At 35.3% G+C, this 22,518-nt stretch overlaps 1 protein-coding gene across 4 annotated transcripts in view; it reads left to right on the plus strand.

Moving 5' to 3' along the window:
- Positions 1-10,807, plus strand: part of EPHA7 (EPH receptor A7) — a 159,553-nt gene extending 148,746 nt beyond the window's left edge. For all 4 annotated transcript variants that reach the window (XM_040696845.2, NM_001397477.1, XM_040696846.2 and 1 more), the window contains one exon: positions 7,064-10,807. In XM_040696845.2, the coding sequence (XP_040552779.1) occupies positions 7,064-7,259 (196 nt within the window). In that variant the 3' untranslated portion in view covers positions 7,260-10,807. The remainder of the gene's footprint in view (positions 1-7,063) is intronic.
- The last annotated feature ends 11,711 nt before the right edge of the window (positions 10,808-22,518 follow it).

The raw sequence follows: 22,518 nt of genomic DNA on the forward strand, positions 1-22,518 counted from the left end.
GTTTTTTTCTCTGGATAAGCTTTTGCAAGATTCTAAAGTTAGAATAATTAACGTATACATTAGAGTAAATCCTGTTGAGACATGCTGAAGCACAAAATTTCCCTGAAATTCTGAGTGAACGTTGAGGATGGGCAAGGGTCAGGCAGTTTGAAAGTGAAAAGGATCAAATTGAGTTTATACACTGTAGACACTATGTAGGTTATGTCTACTGACATGATGGAAGGTTAAAGGCTAAAGAGGACGGGGATTGAAAACAGAGTGTGAAGCTGTTCAGCATGCCTAAGTCATAAGGCTCTGCAAAACATTGTTGGCAGTAAAGAACGTTCAGGTTTTTGTTTGAGTAGAGAGATGCTGATATTAAAATATATGTAATAATCTAGTGTGTAATAGTTTCAGTACTCTGATTTTTCCTCAGGCCAGATTGGAATTTGTCAAAGAGATTAAATTGAGGCAGATGGGAAAGCAACTGGTAATATGCAGCTCATTCAAGCAGACTTGAAGGAGACATGAAAGGAGAATTTTACATTAAAAGCCTGCAAAGTAAATAAACTCTGATGATATTTGCTCTCAGAACGTTTTAGTATGGTCTTCTTTAAATCTAATGTAATGATAACAGGTTTTTGAACTGATACTATACAAATTGGATGCACTGAATGTCTAATTATTGACCAAAAAAGAACCACAAGTCAAAAAACAGTTGACGCCTTGATAGCCTATGAAAAAAGATGATATACAACCAAGTGAAAATCATGTAGCCAGCCAAATGAATCTTGGACAAAACAAGACATAATTCCTAGTGCCAGAGGAGCTAAATCAAGAACAGAGAAAGTATTCATCTATCGACCAGGGTTTCTGTATTTAATTGAACCAAGTAACCAGTTGTAGAATTATGCTGCTAATAATAATTACTAATAATGAAGAACTACAGCTCAGACTTCACCTGATGAATCATAATAAGGCTAGTACTGGAAAACGCACTCAAAGATTAAACTCAAAGTTTTATGTATGACAGTGATATTAGAGTTCCTGGACTCTGAGCTATTTCAAATTAGTTACAAACCAGAGAATATACAGTCCCAAGTCCATAACTAAAACCTTCCGCTTTCCTGCTATACATAAATAAATAAATAAATAGAGGAGGAATACTGAAGAATCAATTAAGTTGATTGTGTGCAATATCAATTGTTCTTTGTTTATTTCCTTAGAATTACCATGAAATACACATTTGTCTTGCAGATTAAGAAACAGTTCCTGCTCCAAAAATGAAGTTTCACTAAGAGGAAAAAGCACACATTTGTTTTAATATGGCATTCAAATTGGCTTGAAAAGAGTCTAGACTGAAGAATTACAGTCAAAATGTATCTATGTTGATCTCTCACATCTTATGTCTGTAGAGACATTACTCAGGCAATTTCTTGACTGTCATTCAACCTGTTTCACTTTGCCAGCTTCCACTGGCTTACTTAAGGGCTACATGTCCATTTTTAAGACGTCTGTTGGAAAACATTTCAATTTCTTTTTCTCAGGGACCAAACAACTTATGCCAAGAATGTAGACACATACATTGTGTATGTACAGCTTGAGAATATGACTGTGAAGCAGTCTCAGATTAGTTCTCTCCAGCATGTTCTTTTCAGTCATAGTTTTAAATTAAATGTATTCTTCCACTAAGATTCAACCTAATAAATAGTGCGAGAAATCTGATTTACCAGAAATAAACTTAGACAAGTAATCCAGATACATCCTGAAGGCTATTTCAAAATTATGTTCTTTAGATGGTGACTAGGTTCTGGTTCAGAAAAAGATGGGTCTATCATAACACTGGATAGTCTGTGTGTATAGTGTATACCTCATAAAATATGCTAGCTACCAAAGAATGGAGCATTCTGGGTAGAAGATGTTGTCTGTTAATCTTATTTAGTTTAATCTTGGCAGCAGTGATGCTTCCATATGGAGTCAGTGGAAGAGTAAGATGAGTTGAGACAAGATTGAGTGAGATGAAGGGGCTACTTGGATGGGAAAAGAGAGTCTGAGAAAACCTGCAGCTGATTTGAGCAAAACTTTTATTTCTTTTCCAGGATCCTTGCAGTGCAGAATTCTTGCCCTCAGTCTATCTCATCTCAGGACCCACTGCAGTCCCTCTTAATTGAATACCTCTCTTATATTACCCTAAACAAAATAAAAATGTCTTCGTCCCTAGTATCCAGAATTTCTACCAGTCTGATAGAGAAGTAAAGACTGCACTAGGTTCAAATCCACATCATTTGCCTGCAGGAATAAGCTGGGTCAACAAGGCACTGAAAGGGATTCCTAATAAGACACTGTTGGGTCTCAGCTTTATGGCCAACTGATTCTTTGCTATTCTGAGGATAAAGAATGCACCTTATTATATAACTTCCCTACCTACTCTAACTCGTCCACTGCTAAGGGTAGGGATGTAGAGGAAAAGAAGAAAAGCAAAAAGCTTTCTAACATTTCTTTGTAATACTCTTTTCAAGAGAAATAATTGTTTCAATGCCTAAGTTACCGAAACTTGTGCAAAAGATAAATCCTTTTTGGTGCTTCCTACTTGCTGGCAAAACTACCCAAGATATTCTGTTGCAAATTTCAGTCTTACATTGCTTTCAGTCTCATCAAATTCCTTACCTAGCATGGGGTTTTGTTTTCCAGACCTCAAAACGGTAACTTATTTGTGGTAGTTATTGAGCATCACCAAAGCCCCTTTCCAGGCTTCCACGCTTGTTACTTTGTGCAGAGATGCCTCTTGAATTTGGGGAGTGCTTCTGCAGTCATGAGGAGGGAAACCAGTTTTGAAGTACACTCCACTTCCAACTCCTCCCAGCTGGCATGAGTCATTAATAACTAGCAATACCCACACTTCACTGGAGGATTAGTAGAAGTGGGTAGCGAGGGATGAGCATTTCATACCCCAGTGATTCTAAATGCTATTAGGCAATTTACTGGGACTGAGCATGCAGGTGCTCCGTACCCTTCTCTTTGTTCTCTTCCTCTTTAAAACAACCACCAACTGTGTACATGTTGGGTACTGCTGGAAAGCTTCCTATATCTCTTTCTATGACCAAAAAAAACAGGGATGAAGATGATTGCCACATTCTAGGTGCAGAAGTCAATATTGTTGGTCAAAACAAAAGCCAGAAAGTGTGTGCATGTATGTGGAAGTGGGGTAAGAGATACAGAAGAGGTGAATCAGCTAGGCTGATAAGTAAGCTGCTCGGTAACATCCATTATATGAGCTAATGGAGTATGTTCAAAATAATACAAACATCTTCCCATTGACAGAACAGTCCAAGTGTGGAGAGAGCTGAATGGCACAAATCAAAATATGTGGTGAGAGGACTGTTGCAGGGCAGTAGGAGAAAAGACTTCCTCTTCATGGACTAATGGCAGTCATATGGAATGTGATATGAGAACTAATATTTTATCTGTGCTATCTACTTCTGAATTATTTGTTGAAAAAAAAATCATCATTTATACTAAAATTACATTTCTAATTTTAAAGTATTCCCTAGAAATATTACCTGTTCTCATTGTTGCTTAATAATTATGGGGAAAAAAAGAATACTTGTAAAGTCAGCCTTCAAAGCAGCTAGCACCATTTTTATACTTGTATACTGAAATAGGATTGTGTAAACCTGAATTTTTTTATGTAGCATCAGATGTTAGCAAGTTGCTTAAATTAAAAATCCTAGTAGAATGGATATTATATATTTCATTATGCTTTTAGAAGTTGCTCCATGATATCATAGGTTGAATTATCAAGTCTAAATTAACAATGCATCACTTTAGATATCAGAAGAACAAAACTCATACAGTTATGCTTCTACATGTGTCACTGAGCCTTTGCAGCATACTTCTGCAAAACAGAATGTTATCGTCGGTAAAGCTTAAACCATAGCTTTATAACGTTGATACTGTTTTCCTATTTAAGGCCTTTTGGTGGTGAAAGTCTCTGTTAGCTTAGTGGGCAGATGAATATGATCTGCTATATATTGGGAGAAAATAAGGGATATATTGGGATTCTCCCAATAAATTGGGAGATTCATGAAAGTATGGACATATCTCTTACATATCATATATAGCTTCTACTGAATTCACTTTCTCTCCTTGTCTATTGTAAAAGCCAGAATACCATGACAGACTTCCCTTAAGCTTATTGACAGCTGAATTGTAGCTAAACACAGTTCAGGATACGTAGGTGGAAATGTTAACACTTCTCTGGCATCCTTTTACCTCTATTTCTAGGAAGGCTTACTAATTTTTGTGATTTGAGTAATAGCCTACTCTTATTCTGAGGACTCAGTGAAATTTGTATAGTTTTTGGGTGAAAAATGCACAGTAAGCTTAAGACTGATCCTATAGCTTTGGGCTGTGGGAAGATGCAAAAAAAAAGCAACATGTGGAAAGGGTGCGTCTCTATATGCATGCACATATAGCCAAACACCTGGAGCTGCAGTGGCTACCTCAGAAAAGATTGATGAGGCTGGGCAAGATGCTCCACAGGCAGGACATTACCTCCAAATTTCTTTCCTGCACTGCAGTCTCTTCCCTTCCTGAAACACTTTTCGCATTCAGAAATCCCCTCCGTCTTACTCTGAAATTGATGTTTAGTCCACTTCTCTGGGAACAAGGAGCCTTATGTTCTAAGAAAATTGGAGTTCTTTCATGGAAGAGTTTGAGCAACCTGTCATGTCCCAGAAGAGCTAAGATCTTGGTCTGCTAGCACCACAATGACTCTGGGCTTCCCTACATCTTTCGATTATTTCTCAGTTTTTAGACAAGATATATATAATCTCTTTGATCCCTTATTTAACATATTTTCTGTTGAAAGGATGAATTTAAGCATCTACTTTCAGAGAAGGTTTGAGGCTATGAATCCCAGAAAATACTTCTTCAGGACACTTGCAGATTTGCTTCCGGAATACATGATCCGGAAGTCCGGAGGAACCCAAGATCCTCCTAAGTATGCTGACTACAAGTTTGCATAGGATTTCCTTTCTGTGGAGCTAGGGTTCAAGTAGAAACTCATGCATATGCTGATTTGGCTCGTTAATGAATACAAGGATGGTCAGGGAATGCATCAGAACATTCAGATCAGGATAAATGAATACTAAATCTGACCATAAAGCTGCTAAAGCAAAGAACTGAAGCTCCTGTCGGCTAGTTTAGCCATGGTCTTTGGCCTTTTCTTTCCTGAATTTCTGTTTTTGATTTCTATTTCTTCTGAGGGAAGTAGGCCTGGAGTGACATTGGGCATGAAGGCAGCTAAAAATGAAGCATTGTGAAGATGAATAGCTTGGATGTAAAGATGTAAGGAAATAATCAAATTGATTTATCACATGTCACACAGGAATCCTGAAGTCCCATTTGTTGAAGTTTCATCCTTGTTGGCTTGCACTTGGACTATGCTCTAGATAAAGTAGTACTTTGCAGTGACAGCCAGGTGCAGGCCAAAGTAAAACCAGGAAGTACAGGGTATACATAAACTATCCAATGATGCTGATAAAAAAAAAAGTCATTAGATACACTGCCAATATAAATTGCAATGGCAATATAAAACCTGAGGTTCTAAATACCTATGTATCTAAGTGCTATTTGTGACTACTAGTTGCCTTAAACTTTGAATAAATTCACGTGCCAATCATTTTTAATAATTCAAAGGCTTACTTGCCTTCTAAGTAGTACAAAGAAATGTAGTCAAAAAGAAAAAAAAAAAGAAAAGATGTCTTCTTTTTGAAAAGGATTTATCTCAGAGTTCTTTTTTGCTGCATTCTTTTCTCAAACATTCCTTGCATTACTGGGCTTTCAAAGGGCAGGTGCAAAAAAAACCTAAAAACCTAATCAGATTGCTTTCTATAGCTGTTTTCTTTTTTGTGTGTTTGTGTGTGTGTTTGCTTTTGTTTTTGTTTGCTAAAGCTCAGACATTATGACTGTTAATATTGTCAGATCCTCTTCATAAAACATCTGCTCCCATTTTGTCCAGTCTGGTGACAGAAAGGCATTGCATGTTACAATATATTAATAATGTTCTTGTCTTGAATAAGTACCATCCCTTTGATTCACATGTTAAATAATCTAATCCTTGTGACAGAAAAACATACACTACTTTGGAAGAAGCTGTAAGGATATTGGTTGGTAAGGCAGGGGGACATTCCTTTGCTGGTTTATTTTTCTTTAGTATTAGTGCTACATTGGCTTGTCTTGGAGTCTGTAAAAGATTGCTTTTCTCTTGGGAATTTTCAAATAATTTAGTTAAGAGATTGCTAACCATATGTATAATATTTTTTATTAAATCCTGGCCTAAATCCATTAGTCCTAAAGCTGTATTGTTTTAGAGATTTCACATTCACAATCTGCCAAAAAAAAAAAAAAAATCACCCTGTAGAATATACATCATCTTCTTTCCTCTTATTTCTCTTTTTTCAAGCTTTTGTGGGTTTTTTTTGTTTTTGTTTTTGTTTTTGAACATAAGTAACACAAAATTGTCTTGAGGTACCTAGTGTGTAGTCAGTTAAAGTACTTTATAAGATTGTTCAGCAATACTGAGAGCTTCTGATAGTATCAGTTAGGTTAAAGGAGATTCTACCTTATTAGTTTATATGCTAGAAGCTACCCACCACATGTATCTTTTTTAATTAAGCAGAGGTTTAATTGAATTAACACACCCATCTCACTCTTTCCCTGCTTCTGTGTTTTTAAGAGTTATCAACATCTTCTTGTCCCTAATTTAGTACCCAAGCACCCATCCAAAAAACTGCACTGCATTCATTTACCTCCTTTATTTTAAATACTGAAATCATCAAGTATTATCTTTTGGGTCATTAAGAAACAACATGAAGCACAACTACATTTCCTTCATGTTAGAGATATCTGCTTGGGAATCTTTGGGTTTATTGATGTTAGTGAGTGAACAAGTTTTTTTCTGTCAAGTAGTGGTGTATACATGGCAATGACAATGATAGTATAATTTGCCTCTATTACTTCCTTCTATCAGGATACTGCTGTACTGCCAATTTCATATCTGTTGTTATTATTTGTTTGACAGAATCAAAAACATGCCAGGTGCTTTGCAAAACAGAGAACAAGAAAAATCCCTTTCCAGAAGAGATGACTGCCTGAATAGAAATGACATAATGGCAGGAGACAAAGGAAGCAGAAAGGGGAAGCAAAACAAGAGATATAACCATAAGATCATGAGATTGGTTTGGAGGCACAGTGAACGCTATGAGGCATTTTTTTAAAGCACATAAGGACTGTAGTTGGGATTAGAGGATGGAAATGTAGAAAAGAAGCATGGAAAGGAATGGAGAAGAAGGGAGGAGCAGACTGGCAACAGGAGGAAGAGTAAACAGAGGTGTATGGGAGAGGCCAGAACACACACCTGAAAAACTGAGGATTATGACTAATGCCAAGAATGAAAGACCACATCTGAAGAGCATGATGATTCCAGGAGGAAGGCGAAGCAGGACATGGCGATACTGCTAGGGAGAGAAGAGCCAGCAAAGCTGCCCTGGAAGCCTGCCCTGGAAGCTCCTCAGACTATTATAACCCTGCTTCCCCATCTTCTTTTTAGCTCCCCTCTTATACACAAAATATGTATACGGAAGAGCAAAGGAGAAGGAGAAGCAGCTAAATCAAACATTTTTTAAGTCCTACTTGTGAAGAAGTTTAAGCTGGGATGATACAGATTTACTTCTACTGATGATGCAAGTGGCAGAAAGTATCCTTTAGCCTTCCTCATGCAGACAAATCAGTGCGAGTCTTTGCCACTGCTTACAAATAGGTCTTGTTGAGAGACAGAATTTGAATACTTCAACTAGTCCAGGACATTCTGATATGTCATTTCACACTAGATCAGAAAGAAGCAGAAATCATAACATTTACAGTAAGATACACATGGAAGATAAACATTGGAGTAGTTTCTTCTAAAGCTGAAAATAATTGTTTCAGTATTAAAAATAAAATAATAATAAAATAAAAATAAAAGATAAGGGGAGGGGGCAATTTTTCAATGAAAATAAAATAAAATTTTCCATGAAAATTTATCATAGCACTGGGAATTATTTTAATTATGCTGATTTGACTTTTTTTCCCCTTCTGACTGTCAGACATTTTAAACTACCTTTCACTAATAAGAAAGCTCTAAAGTGGCCAGTCTAATCCCTTCCTCACCTCCTTCTCCTCTGCTTCTGTGGTCAGACATCTCTACTGAGTAGGTTGCAAAGAGCAAAACCAGTTTTTATGGCATATCCCAGAGATATGGCATATTGCCAACTTCTTTAGGAATTATTAACTAGATCTGCTTACAGGAAGTAACTTTGTTTTTGTTTTTTTTTTTACTACAGAGTATGTCTCCATTTAAGCTCTCATCACAGCTCTTCCATTTTGTCTGGGAAAGTTTCTCAGAAGGCATACTGCAAAGCCTCATGTTTCTGTAACCAATTAAACTGTTTTTAGACATATAGTGTGGCAGATATAATGGTATGATAGTTGAGAGATTACTCAAGGTAATGGAGTAATCTATTTGATATATATAGACACTTTTTGCTTGGTAGTTCTGACTTCAAAGTGTTCGTGTTTAGGGTACTATAGATAGTTACTACTTGTGTTTGTTATGTTTTTAATAAGTTTTAGAAGACAACACTGGATATTTTGGTAGTTGTGACACCTTATCAATATAATACATGGATTTAGTCTCTTCTAGCAGTGGAATGGTTTGAACATTATCTAGCAGAGACAACAGCCTCATTTAAGACTATCCTGGTGACTCTAGTTAGAATTCAAATAATTCATTTAGGAGATGAGAATGCAATTGTAGAAAGTCATAGCTGAAATGCTACTAATAATCCTTAACTGTTTTTTTTTGCCCAGAACTTGCTTGAAGATTTTGGTAAATGGTGGCTTACTGGATTCTCAGCAGCAATTGCCAATTACTTTTTTTTTATTATTGTATTCAATTTGAACTTTGCTTAAGTTAACTGAACTCTTGTCACCTTAGGGTATCATTTTAAAGATGAGTTTTACAAAACCTACTCTGTTAATATAGAGATTTCAGCTATTAAAGAACGTAACCCGTGCAGAGAGTTAACAATGCCTAGCAGTGCTTGAAGAATCATGCCCAACTCAGTTACTTCTCTCCACCATTATTGTAGTAATATTAGATTTAAATCAGATAGCCATTAGTCAGCTTACAAAACCTACCCCCAGATAAATTCCTCTCTCTTAGAATCAAATGAGACTCAAGGTTTATAAAATTCCATGCAACACTGAAAAAAACAATTGCAAAGCAACGTCATATTATCTCCCCATACTAAAAGTTTTTTACATTTAATTTTTACTTATTTTCTACAAAAGCATTAAATAGTTGCATACAACTTTTTTGCAATAATAGACTCAGCATAAAGCAATATCAAAATATAGGGAATATTTATATAAACTATATTTCGCCAAGCTCTGGATTTAGTGTAATTCTCCCTACCTTCTGGCATGATAGCAGATAGGGAAAGTGTGTGTACCTGCCAGCTGGCACTGAAAGAAGATTCTATTGCGTGATATCTTCCTATCCTCTGCTACTAAAAAGACAAAGAAAAAAGAAAAAGAAAACAGAAAAGGCAGGAAAAAAGAGGAAAAAAAAAAAAGAAAAACAACAACACAAAATAGGACAATAGCAAAAAAAAAAAAAAAAAAAAAAAAAAAAAGGACTAACAACTATACCCCCCCTTCCAACACCCTATCATTTCAACTACAGAGTATGACATAATCTCTGAAAAATGTATCTTCTGAGTTCAGACACTGAGCTGGATGCAAGATTTAGTAAAGAATTCAGTATGAGCTATTTCAGTAGTCAATGGAACTTTTCTTGTAGGAAAAAGGCTGGGAAAAAAAAAGAAGAAAAAAGATTACAATGTATATTGAGGGAGAAAGTTATTTTGACTGCACATTTATTTTAACTTTGCCTATACTTTTCCTGCAAATCTTTTCCTATTGTTATATGTCACCTTCTCCAAGAAGATACTTAGTTCTGCATAAAGAGTACCCGCAGTAATTCAACTCCAAGGTCCATGCAGGCCTGTGTACCTGGCAGGTATAGGGAGTCATCCACTGTCATCTGCAGATTATAGATGTCTTCATATGTAAACTTCAAAGCACCTTCAGGGCTCTCCTACCACTACGTACAGTTCAGATGCTTCCCAAATCAGGTGCTGCACTATGTTTAATTTGTCCTAGATCTGGTGAATTTATTTTCTCTTCATGTCTCTCTTTCCCTCTCTGTTTTGACCTTCTTTCTTCAGAAATTGAATGACCAGGGCTGCATGAATTATTCAACATAAGAGTGTATGATGTATTTATACAGTGATATAGCAAAACAGTGTATTTATACGGTGATATATATATATATGTTTTCTATTTTGTTTACAGATTCTTTCTTAATCATCCAAATATTTTGTTTCACATTTTTACTTGATGCTGAGTGTTTGACTTGATGTTTTCAGAGAGCTGTCTAATATCAGCTTATGATTTTTTTTTCTCAAGCAATAGTGAATTTGGAGTCCCTGTCTGTGTATGTATAATTAGACTTATTTTTTCCCTTGTGCGTTTCTTTGTGATTTATCAAATTTCATCACCACTTTATTGCCAATGGCATTCCAAATTGTTAAATCATTTTGCAATTCCTTACAGACAGCTTCTGATTTAACTTTTTAAAATCATTTTGTATCAAACTTTCTCATCTGACAGTTCTTAGATATCATATTTCCCTTTACTACTAATAAAAGTACTTTTGTTTAAATCCTTTGTTTTAATTGATGCCTTGGAATCCAGAAAGCTTTGCACATGCTACTTTTTAAGGGGGGGAGGGCAGGAGGGAGAAGACCTTAAAGATATTTTCATTTGTGTTTATTAATTCAAAACCTTAAAAGTATAATTTAGACATTCTTAATGCCTACTGATTATGACAGAGTGGTTATACAATCCTTAAAGTGAAAAATTACAAAGGGTAATCCATGAAATGCATTTAGGAAAAGCCTTCAGCACCTTAAATGTCCTGCCTCCTCTCAGAAACTGAAAATTCAGATTGGGTTTATTTCTCTCTCCAATGAAAGAGGACAGCTGGATATTTTAGCAACAGAATCCACCAACTCTCACATACCGAGCAGGGAACAGTCCAGCAAACTATAGAAATAGCCAGACAGGGAAAACAAGATAAGGGGAAGATGCACTAATTTAGGTATATTTTCCAATACTCATGGTACTGTATAGGGCTTTGCAAGATGTGACTTGCAGCTTCTCTCTCACTATAGCTGTCCGCCTTGCTTATGGGTTTATGGCACTTTTGCTTAACTCTAGCATGTGATGTCTATGGTCAACCTACTGCACCAAGGTATCAGTTCCTCTCTTTCCTTCTGTACCAGTAAATAACAAACTTTCAGGATTAGGCAACAACTGAGTGGACTTTGGCTAGTTAGGCTGTCTGTGTGAACACCGAAACACCCATTTAGCCACTTCTGTTTCATTGCAAGTCTAAGCCAGAGTCTGTGTTACAATACTAGAGAAAGCAGTGAGAATTTGAACCCTGGCTTAGTAAATGCATTAAACCTAATTGTGTACAATGAAATCTCTTCTGTTTGTTGCACATCTTAACTTTATTGAAATGTCATCATAACAGTTATCCAAAAACAATACTGTGCCTACATCACAACTATGTTTTTTACCTTGCATAAATATTGAGAGTATGAAACTCTAGACAAAAGAGTAGACCCTGTGAGTTTTTAGTGTTCATATCATACCAGAAATCTTACATAGTGGGGGAAAATAAGTGGGTGGTGATTGACATTTAGTATTTCTCAGGCTGATTCGTATCTTAGATATTTGATAAGAGATATGAAGATTTAACTTATTTATTTGATTTTAGGAACCTCATCCTTTGCTAATACTAAAAAATAGAGAAATGTGTAGTACTGGGCTTAGTTTTCTGTAGTTACAAAAGTAATTATTTCAAAAGCTATATCTATACTTGAATGGAGAGTGACAAAAGAGAACAAGTTGTCAGAGATATTTTATATTCCTAGAGAAAGTGGTATAAATCTCCATCTGCTCCATTATAGATGCCTCTAAGTCTCTCAATGTCTCTTTGAATCAGTAGAAATTTGGGAACTAATAAAACAAAAGATAAGAGACTCCACAAACTAGCAAATTAAACTGTCATGCAATATTTTAAAAATGAACAAAACCTAAATGACTGTTTTATCTATATCTAAAACCCTATATCAGGCTAATTCCCACATTTATAATTATGTTCTTACTTTATCAATTTATTAGTCATATATGTTGTCCCACTCTCCCTGCTTCTGCATTTTTTTGTTTCATAGCTGCTATAACTTTAATGGGTTCCACTTTTTAAACGATAGATATTAATTATGTAACAGTGGCAGGAAGCAATAAAATAAAAGACTGAACAGAAATCTGGGATTAAAGGAAAATTCATAACAAAGCTCAAGTTAGCTAATATTTCCCAGCATTTAGTGGGTAAGTACAGTTCTTAGTACATATCAATGCCAGAATATCAAGGAAAGTGGATTATTATGCGCGGATGAGACATAACAATAAAATGTTTCTAGAAGATGCATTATGTTCAGGAAAACAAACTAAAGAACTGATAGAAAATCTGATGTTTTAGACTTGATAAAAAAAAACTTGAAGTAAAACTCAAACTTTGAGGTGACCAATTTTTTTTTTTTTAACTAGTTCTACAATTGCATGTTTGCACAAAGCCCTTTTGGAAAACACACTCCTTGTTCCCTGCCCATCTCATCAGCACATTGTGGCTCATTTCTTCCTATGTAGACTAGGATTAAAGAATGGATATCTACAGTCCTTTTCATGACAGTCTCAAGCCTTTGTTTTGCCTTCGGATGGACTTCTAGCATTTCTTCATGGGTTGTTGGCGTCAGGTTTATTTAAAATTTTTGTATATTTTAAATTAAAATCTAAATATAACATAGATATATTACTGGGAGATGGGCTCAGGTTAATCCTCTGTTTTAATCCAAACTCCTAGAATATAGGAAGTAAGAATTGGTTGGTTCTTTAAAGAAAAAAAATAAAAAAGATTCATCATTCTGTAAAAGCAAAAAATTTCTGGCAGTATACTTTTTGTATCAAGGTTTCCAAAAGTTTAGGAGCTCAACTTGAACTCCCCTTTTACAGGGATCCAACTTTTTTTTTTTTTTTTTTAATAATATTGATTTTCCCAAGCCTCTGAAATGCAAGAATTCTCAATTTATTACAAACTGAGGTAATATAGAAAAGAAATATGGAGGCTAAAAGGAGCAACCTAAGCCAGTGCCTTTTCTTTGATATTTCGGGCCTTGATTTGTTTTAGTGTATGTTCAAGCTCCCTTTTTCTTATAAATACATATACAGTTATGCTTGTGATGTACCTCTATACTTCCCTGAGTACCCAGGGAAGATTCTCCTCTGCTTTAACATTAAAAATGGACTTTTAACCAGTGGGCAGAAATTCTCATCAAAGGTGGAGTATCAAGGAAAAGAAATTGAGATAGTCAGTTTTGGTTATATGTGTCTTTAAATATTTAATCTGTGTGAAACTTTAAAGGAAGACGCCATACTAACAACCATAGCTAATGGTAATATGAACTGGAATTTTTCAACCCCTGCTGTAGTCCACTATTGAAATATCTATTTCCAGAACAATAACAGCCTTTCAAAATGTTATGTTAGTAAATGGACCTAATGAATTTTTTTTTTAGTTAATTTAAGATCTGCAATTTTTCTTACTGTAAATTATTAATACTGTCAATAATTTTCCATCAGTTCTGTAAAAAAGTGTACAGAGCATAATTCTTTTTGAAAAATTCATTCTATAATATTTTATAATGCCTGCTGAAATTTTACAGTTTAAGCACAATTTCTAGAACCAGTAAGAAAGGCTCATGACAAAAGAAAACAGTAGACGTATGTATACGATAGATCTAGATCAAATTCTTGGGGAAGAGCTAAAAAAGCTGTAAGTTTAACATAAATTGTATTTACCTACTTATTCATGCACATATGTATGTACAGCATTCATCCAAAATGCATAGTAATTCCAAAAGACTTTGGAAAACAAAATCAAAATTATGTATTAATCCATGCCTTAATGTAATAAAATTATCCATGTCTCCTTTTAAAATAGAGTACACTACTTTCCCCATCTGTTCTCCCCTAATTCTGTCCTCCTGCACATCTTTATGCTGAAGAATTCTTGAGAGAGAAAACAGAGAATTTCTGAAATTCATATATATATAAAATATATATATATATTTTTATCATGATTGATAGTAGGAATGGATTTGAAAAAGAGAATGTAACAAGGATTAAAAATATCCGGTGCTATTAGTGACATCAAATGCAATGAAATCTCAAGGTCAACTTAATTTCCTACTTCCCCTTATCTCTGTGACACATAGTACTGTATCTCAATAGCTGCCACCAACAGCTACCACCAGAAATCTTGGCTAATTAGCAATCAGTCATGTCACTTGGTGTGATCTCATCCAGCCTGACCACTGAACCTGAGTACAAAAACAAAAAGGAAATTGGAAACTCTTAGAAACGGTGAGCTTGATCCACCAATTTTCAGCAGCATGATGTGCCTACAGTTCAAGTTTTAATTATGCAACACAAATCTGTATTTATTCATTTAAGAATATTCTGTAGCACTAACAAGTAAGACACAACTACCAGCCAATAACCCCATCAAATTCTAAGATAAGATTTCTTATCACTTCAGCAGCATTAAGATAAGAAATATCTTTGATAATAAAAATCCAAGGCATGCTTTTTTTTTTTTTTTTTTTTTTTCTTTCTCATCAGTAACCTGCTCAGCATAAAAAATACCCATCACAGTTGAGTAAAACTCAGATCATGTCAATGCTGGGGTCTGATGCAGCAAAGCATTTAAGCTCATTTATATTATAGCAACAAGAATATCTCCTCAAGTTTATTGTGATCATTCAGATGATTGAAAGTACATGAAAAGGTCGGTGGTTTTCTGGACTGGGGCTAAGGAATGAAGCATTTAAGTGACTGTCTTGCCTTTTGATTGCTAGACTTGGGATAGCTTCAAATGTGAAAATCGTACATGTTCTGTGATTACTTCTTCCCTCAAACTAAACAGCTGTTTGAGAATAGCAATCATAAAGTGCTAATCTCTGCCACCAATAAACAAAAGCAAATCGTGGAGGAAAGCTTGTTTATCTGTAGTAATCTCCAGGGGATTAGCATTTCAAGGGATCAGATTTCCTAAACCTCTTCTTTCTTGATAACAGCCTCTGCTGTGAGGTGACACACCAATAGGAATAAATTATCCAGGGCTGCAGATAAGAAGAGGCCATTTGTGGGTTCTGAGTGCAATAAAAATAGATGCAAAACAGCCCAGGAACTGGTGCTCAACAAAAACCTCACAGGGATTAGCAGTTCAAGCTCTGATTTCCTTGCTGTTGTTAGCTGCGATTTATCATCAGACAGTGACTCAGAGTCTTTCTTATCTGTGATAATTTAATAGCTTAATGGCAATCCCTTTATCTGGGGGTCATAATTAAGCTTGTTTGATCAGGTTCCTAACAAGCACTTTGCCTGTATTTTTAGCTATGTCTATTTTTTTTTCTCTCAGTGTAGGAGCATTTTTGCTAATTAGCATTAACAATATTATTGTTAACAATTATTGGTAATGATAACAATCTCGTTTGGGGTTACTATTTATCTGGAGGAAAAATGCAAGCTGAAAAAAAGATACAACTCTTCTCGACTTTAATACATTTACAGGCAAATTTAAACTGCAGTGTCTCAGCAACTCATTGGCTTGTCAGATTCAAATCTAACTCAAACACAAAGCTGAAAATGAAAAACTACTGCATAAAATCACTTTCAATGGACTCATTTTCTTTGGTACAAAATTAACACCAATTTGAGAGTAAGCATGACTGCTATTTTACAGTGCATTTACTGTCCCTCTTTGTCATTCTACTAATGAGCTGTTTCTTCCACTGTCATGAAAATTTCCTTAACAAGAGATGAACTTTGAGATCTTACTACGACTGTTTAAAAACACAGGTGTCATCAAAATGAATCTACTGGCAGTTTTTTCATTGACAGCACTGAAAAAAAAAAAAAAAAAACCAAGAAAATCATATGTATTAAACTGTACTGAATGTTAGAAATCAGAAATCTGAGAGGAAATCTTTCCAAGACTTATTTTATTTTTTAAATCAAAGCAAAAAGTGGATTAATTAAGGTGCTTCTTAGGTTTGTTTGTTTCTTTGTTTGATTTTGAAAGTGGAAATGAAAACAAGTTCAGATTGACCACATTGCTTTCTTAAACTTTCTTGATAATTTCTTGATTAAATATTTTTGGGGCTACAAAGAGAAGTGCTTAGGAAACTTTCCAAGATTTAGAGAAACAGAATGACTGATTGACCGTAGAACAATCATCTGAAAAACGTGATTGCACTCATATATAGACATAGGAGTATGAATGTACTGTGTGTGTGTATACGTATATATATTTAAAATTGTCCATATACATTTATATATATATGTACATCTATCTATGTTTATGCATTATATATTTCATGTCTAAGTATGCTTTCAGTCATGTACATTATGCATTCACAGATCTACTGCTTTGCCTAAGGAACAGATCTTATCTTTTGAAGTAAAAAATACTGGGAAAGAGAATCTGTGTGTCTAGTCTAAATGAATTGTATGAGCAGTGTAATAAATGCAGAAAGGCAGGGGTCATTAGAGAAGTGATTCATTCCAGCTATCAGAGGTGCCAGTTTTAAAACCACGAGTTGGTTTTCTCATGGCTATAGAGAAACACTTTGAGACTCATACCATCCTTTCCTTCTGGATATTATCAAAAAATCTTGAGTAATGAGTAGATGATTAAATGGACAAAGACTTGCAGGCAGCAGCAAAGAAAATTATCTATTCATTCTCCAATCCTAGTAAAGTAATGTTACTGGCTTTTGCTGTGCTCTGCAGGTAAGTTAGCAATGGCTTGCGTCCAGTTGTTTGGGTCTGGCAAGCAGGAGTTTGTTTCTGAGCTTGCTTCATAGCCAAAAGTATGCCAGAAGAATTGACTGGAATTATTACAGAAGATGGTCTAGAATGACCATTGTTCCACACAAAAGCCTTGATTCAGATCCTGATGAAAGCCATGGAAATACTTACACTGACCTTGGTGGAGTCAGGGTTAAGGTGTCACCCATATTCTAGCAGCAGCTGGCAGCTGCCTGGGAAGCTGAAATTTTACTCAGATATGAAACAAGCAAAATGTGTGAAAGATAGAAATGACAAGGTGTAAGGGAGATTGCAATATAACACAGTGAAATCCTTGCCAGTATCTGCAGCTAAGGCCATTAATACTTGGGTGCTGAGCTGACTCTGTGAGGCCTTCATGAGATAAGCCCATACAGTCACCGAGATGTCTGCTTTACACATCTAACTTCTCAGATAACTTTACAAAACTAAGAAGGCAGAAATATTTCTTGATGTATAATATTTTCATTCTATGTCAATGTGACAAGTTTAGCAGATTTTTTCCATCATTAACACAAGTTTTTAAGGATACATAAAATAGGAATCCTTGCCCAGCTCACAGTGAGAACAGAGACAGCATCGTGTGGTTACCACTGTGCTATATTGTTAGTTGTTCACCAGCTGGTCCAGACATGATATAACCAAATAAATTTCCAGGAAAAAGAAATCATGAAGCTTGTGAAATGCTGTTCTATTTTAACTTTAAGTTCACAAATGTTTTCAATGGATTTTACTGCTGTCAGTGTAAAAAAGAATAAATATCTTAAATAAGTTTCATTGTTTTAATTTTGTCTATTAGTTACAGAACTAATCCTGTTTCTAAAAAGAAATTGTAGATATTACAAAGCAACTGCTCACATATCTGAAAGCTGAAGTAAGCTTTTAGATGAAATAACACAGCTTTCTGTCTGTTTTCTCTCTCTGAGTTCATGTTCAGGATTATGGCAAGTCTAAATTCACCTTTTTGATTTTGTGTAGTTTTGCATGAAAATTGTCAGTCCTGTAACACTTTCAGTCTCACTTTCTTTCTACATTTAACAGAAATAATATGCTTTTATTGATTACATTGACACATATAAAAATATGTTTGCACACGCATACATAGGCATGGTTACATAACGTCATATCTTCTCCCTATCTTTTTGAGGTGCAAACAACTTTCAAGGATTTAAACATGTCCACAAATAGGCACGTTATTACTGGAAAACAGTAAAAATGTGAATACTTCCAGACAATACAAGGATAATCTTTGTTCCCACTAACATATAAATGTTGTTATCACTAAAGTGGATCTAATCATTAATCTATAATAAATAATCTCTTTGATATCAAAGACATTTTTTATTTCATTACGAAAATGTTGCATGATGTCATCTACTCATTCAAATTCCTGAATTCTGTTTTCAGCTCTTCCACTAATTTCCTATATTATTATAGATAAAACCTTTAATCTCTTTGAAATTTGGTTTACATATTTGAAGTAGATGAGGAGACAAATTTTATTTAATTAATGTTTACAAAGCATTTTGACACCATGGAATGAAAAATAGACATGAAAAATATACTTAAAGGCACTTTTTTTTTCATGTATTCTTTTTTTTTTTTTTTTTTCCCTTTCTCCCCAAGAAGCCCCCTGATATATTTTGGATTTCTCAATTTTGGATTATCTGTTCAACTCATATTCTTTTTCACAATCAGACTTGTTCAAAATATTACAGCACGATGAACTTCAATACTCAAAATACCAAATAAACAAAAAGCTAAAATATTGTGAGTATGATAGGGTTCTTGAAAATGAATATTTTTCATGAGATATTTCCTGCAGTTTCATGATACTTTTATTAAATCTCCAGACTTGCAATGAACTGTGCATTGGCAGACTGCTGTACATATACAGAATTCCACTGGTATACAGGTCAAAAAGTTCAGCGATCTATTGAAAATTCAGCTTTGGAGCTGGCAGTGCAAGAATTAGTCTGATAATACAAGCCAGTATTCTATGATCTGTGTACATAATCATACTTATTTTACATATTAAAACAATGTGTAGCAATCTATATGTATGCACCCTTACATCGATTTTGTGAAGAAACATCATTCAATTCAACGAGCAATTTCACAGTGAACTCACAATTCAGGTGCAAGCTTGCTTTTAGATTTGGTAGTCTCCAGAAAAGCAATGCAGGCTAATTTGAGAGGTTTGATCTTACCATTCCAGAGAGACAGGAAGTGTTGGGTATATTTTGGGTCTACTTTATATTCTGGAATAGAGATTCTCCTGTGAGGATCTAGTTGCAGGACATAGTTCTTAGCCACTGGTGTTTGGGACCAATATACACTGGAACTTAAGAATGGACATGTCAATGAGGCAGAACAAAACCTGATCTCTCATTTTTATCTATGGCCTATAGATCCTTCTTCCTTGGTGGGAGGAAAAAATAGAGTTTTCTTCAATGATAATTTATCAGACTCCATGGATCTAACACTGGGTGGGGATTTAAGGTTTGTGGGAGGTATCAGTGGGGGCACATTATCTTATTTAATGGCCAGAGATTTTTCTTTGGCTTCAAGCAATGGCTTGTTATTAAGGAACACCACAGAAAAGATAGTACCATCCACAACTGCATTGCTATTTCCTTAAAATTTCTGTTGTACTTATGGGGGGCAATATCTTTCTGAGGGATTGAGGGAATTAATGTCATGGTTTTATAACTTTTGGTTATCAGTATTCCACATCATAACATCATGTAGTGCATTGGGAGTTAAAGAGTTAATGCGCCAGTTCTGGGCACCTGTCCAGAAAAGAACTACATATCCCAGAGGACTTTGCATTCAGAGAGGAGATATAACCCCTGGCAAGGTCATGAGACCTTCCCTTTTTAATTCGGCTCTCCTCCCCGCTGCTCGACCTGACTGTGTGTCCCACCTCAGTGTTATAGTGAGGCCTTCAGTTCTTGGACACTCTCTCTCATTATATTTTATTTATTAGCTTCAATTCTAATTATACTGTATTATAGTGTGTTCTCTTGCATTCTGATACCATATTTAGTAAATTAGTTTGTTTCTCCCCAAATCACTGCCGCTGTTTTTAATTGTTCAGGGTCCCCTGTTTCCCCTTTCCAGAGGCATGGATTTGCAAATCCCTCTGCCCCGCTAGTCAGAGATCCAGGCCGAACCAGCCCATAAACCATTGACAGTTGACAAGCTTAGGAGGATTATTAGTTGCTTGTTAATGTTCATTGGTTTTCTGTTTAAATGGGCAGGAATCTGAGACTGGGAAGTGAAATCAATCTCATGTCTCCCACACAGCTGTGCAAAGAAGTATCACTGGAAATACACAATTTAGCAGGTTTCTAACTTCTAGCTCCTACACGGCATTCAAAATAGCTCATTTGACAAAATGGCACAGGAGGAAAAATAAAAATGCTAAGTATTCCCAAATGAGAACAAGAAACTCTTTCCCTTTCAGTGAAGTTGGGCAGTGACACAGGTCTGAGAAAAAAAAAAAAAATGAAGAAGGAGAATACAACTTGTAAGTATTCACTAAAAAACAATTCTCTATAGTTACCTTGGTAGGTGTCATCTACTCTATATAGCACATAAACTCATGCTGACATATAACTCATATTGAGCCAAGGTCAGTAGCATTTACCCACATGCTTACAAACCTAAACTCACCGCTGTCAAAGAGAATCTCTATATGATTTCTGTGACAATGGAAATATTTTTCATGCCTTCGCCATTCCAATTTCAATAGATGGGAATCTGTTTTCATGTTGCAAATCTTGACAATTTGCTTAGAAAATGTCCTGCCAGGGAGAACCTGTGAAGCATTATACCTTACATTTAAAAAAAGCCAGATGAGAAAGAAGTGATAAAACTTTACTATCGTCAATATTCTGCTCCAATCACGAGAAAACCCATATACTGCTCTGATAACTGTGATTTTAAGTTAAAAGCAGTCCCTCACCAAAGATCTGAGAAACAATATGCAGAATCCAAATGCTTGCTGTTCTTGATGGCAATTAAAGCTTTATCAAACCTTGTTACAAGGTTCCTGGAATAAAAATAAAATTTCCTGGTCTTCTGAAAAGGAGATAAACAATAAACTGTAACAAAATCTCCACTGTGTATTACTGGGGGAAAAAAAATCAAACTAAAACAACTTTTGTTTATCTCCTTGACCCTTTCATTATTGGTGTTGTGTCACTCTGTTCGTCATTTGCTAATTTGACAAATACCTCTAGCTTAATACTATTATTTAATTAGTATTTAATTTCAGAGTGCTCAGCTAGACCTGAGTTATTATTGTTTTCTACAAGCAGGTAAGTTACTATTAATGACATAGCATGTTTATGTGAGTCTAAATTTGAACTGTTTCATGCCCAAAACAGCCCACAAAGAAAATCATATATGTATGCATTTTCACTTACACTGACTGAGAAGTATAAATACCTCTTTCTACTGCACAAGTGAGATTCTGTTCATTTTTTCATCAAACATGTGTTTCTCCTGAAGAAAACAAATCCCCACTGCTTGGCCTTGATGGTTGATTGCCTTTTTTACATGAGTGTAAGTTTGTAGGAGTGTTTTCAGAGACACTTTTTCACATTTCTACAGACTGGGAAAAAAGACCTGAAATTATAGAAGGCTACTGGAAGCAAGTACTGGTGGTTTTTCCTTTGATGCAAATGAGGCATACTCGGATACTCTTTAAGTTCGGGTTTTTAATCCAGCGTACACAAGTAGTTAATCCATACAGAATTTGGACAAAACCTTGTCTAATTGTCAGCACTTTCCTTTTCTGTGTAAGAAGGAAAGACTCTCACAAAAAATGCTAGTATGGGCGTGAGTTGGCCGTGAAGTTCTCTATGATATTTCTCAGGCAGTCTTATAAGTGGTAATTTTACCTACACAGAGACCTCAGAAACATATATAAGAGAACATACCTTCTGATCAGTTTTCTTAAGTTAAAACTGTTGCATACATTCCTGTTAGAATGTGTACTTTTACATTACCCCTTTCTTTTTCGGCAGTGTTTGATAGCAAAACTGAAAACAGAGCAAACAACATCTACTAAAAATGTCCTGTTGTCTAAAGAGCTTCTATGGAGGTTAAAGGAAAATCTGCTTGTGGTCTACTGAAGGTTGTTTGGTCCACATTACTTCAGGTTTTGTTGCAATAAATTAGAAACAATCCATTTAATTTGACAGTAATCATACTTGTTTTCAGATGTTGTCACAATAAAGAAAGTTCAAAGCTCAGGAACATTTGTTAATCCTTTTTTTTTTCAAATTTAGAAATTTGTGTAGCAACCCCAGTAATACTACTGTTGGATAAGCAGAGGGAGGGAAGTTAGTTATTGCAGAAATTATAAGAGATGGGGTCATTCTCAAG

Source organism: Gallus gallus, chromosome 3 (assembly GCF_016699485.2).
Source record: "Gallus gallus isolate bGalGal1 chromosome 3, bGalGal1.mat.broiler.GRCg7b, whole genome shotgun sequence".
Lineage (NCBI taxonomy): Eukaryota > Metazoa > Chordata > Aves > Galliformes > Phasianidae > Gallus > Gallus gallus.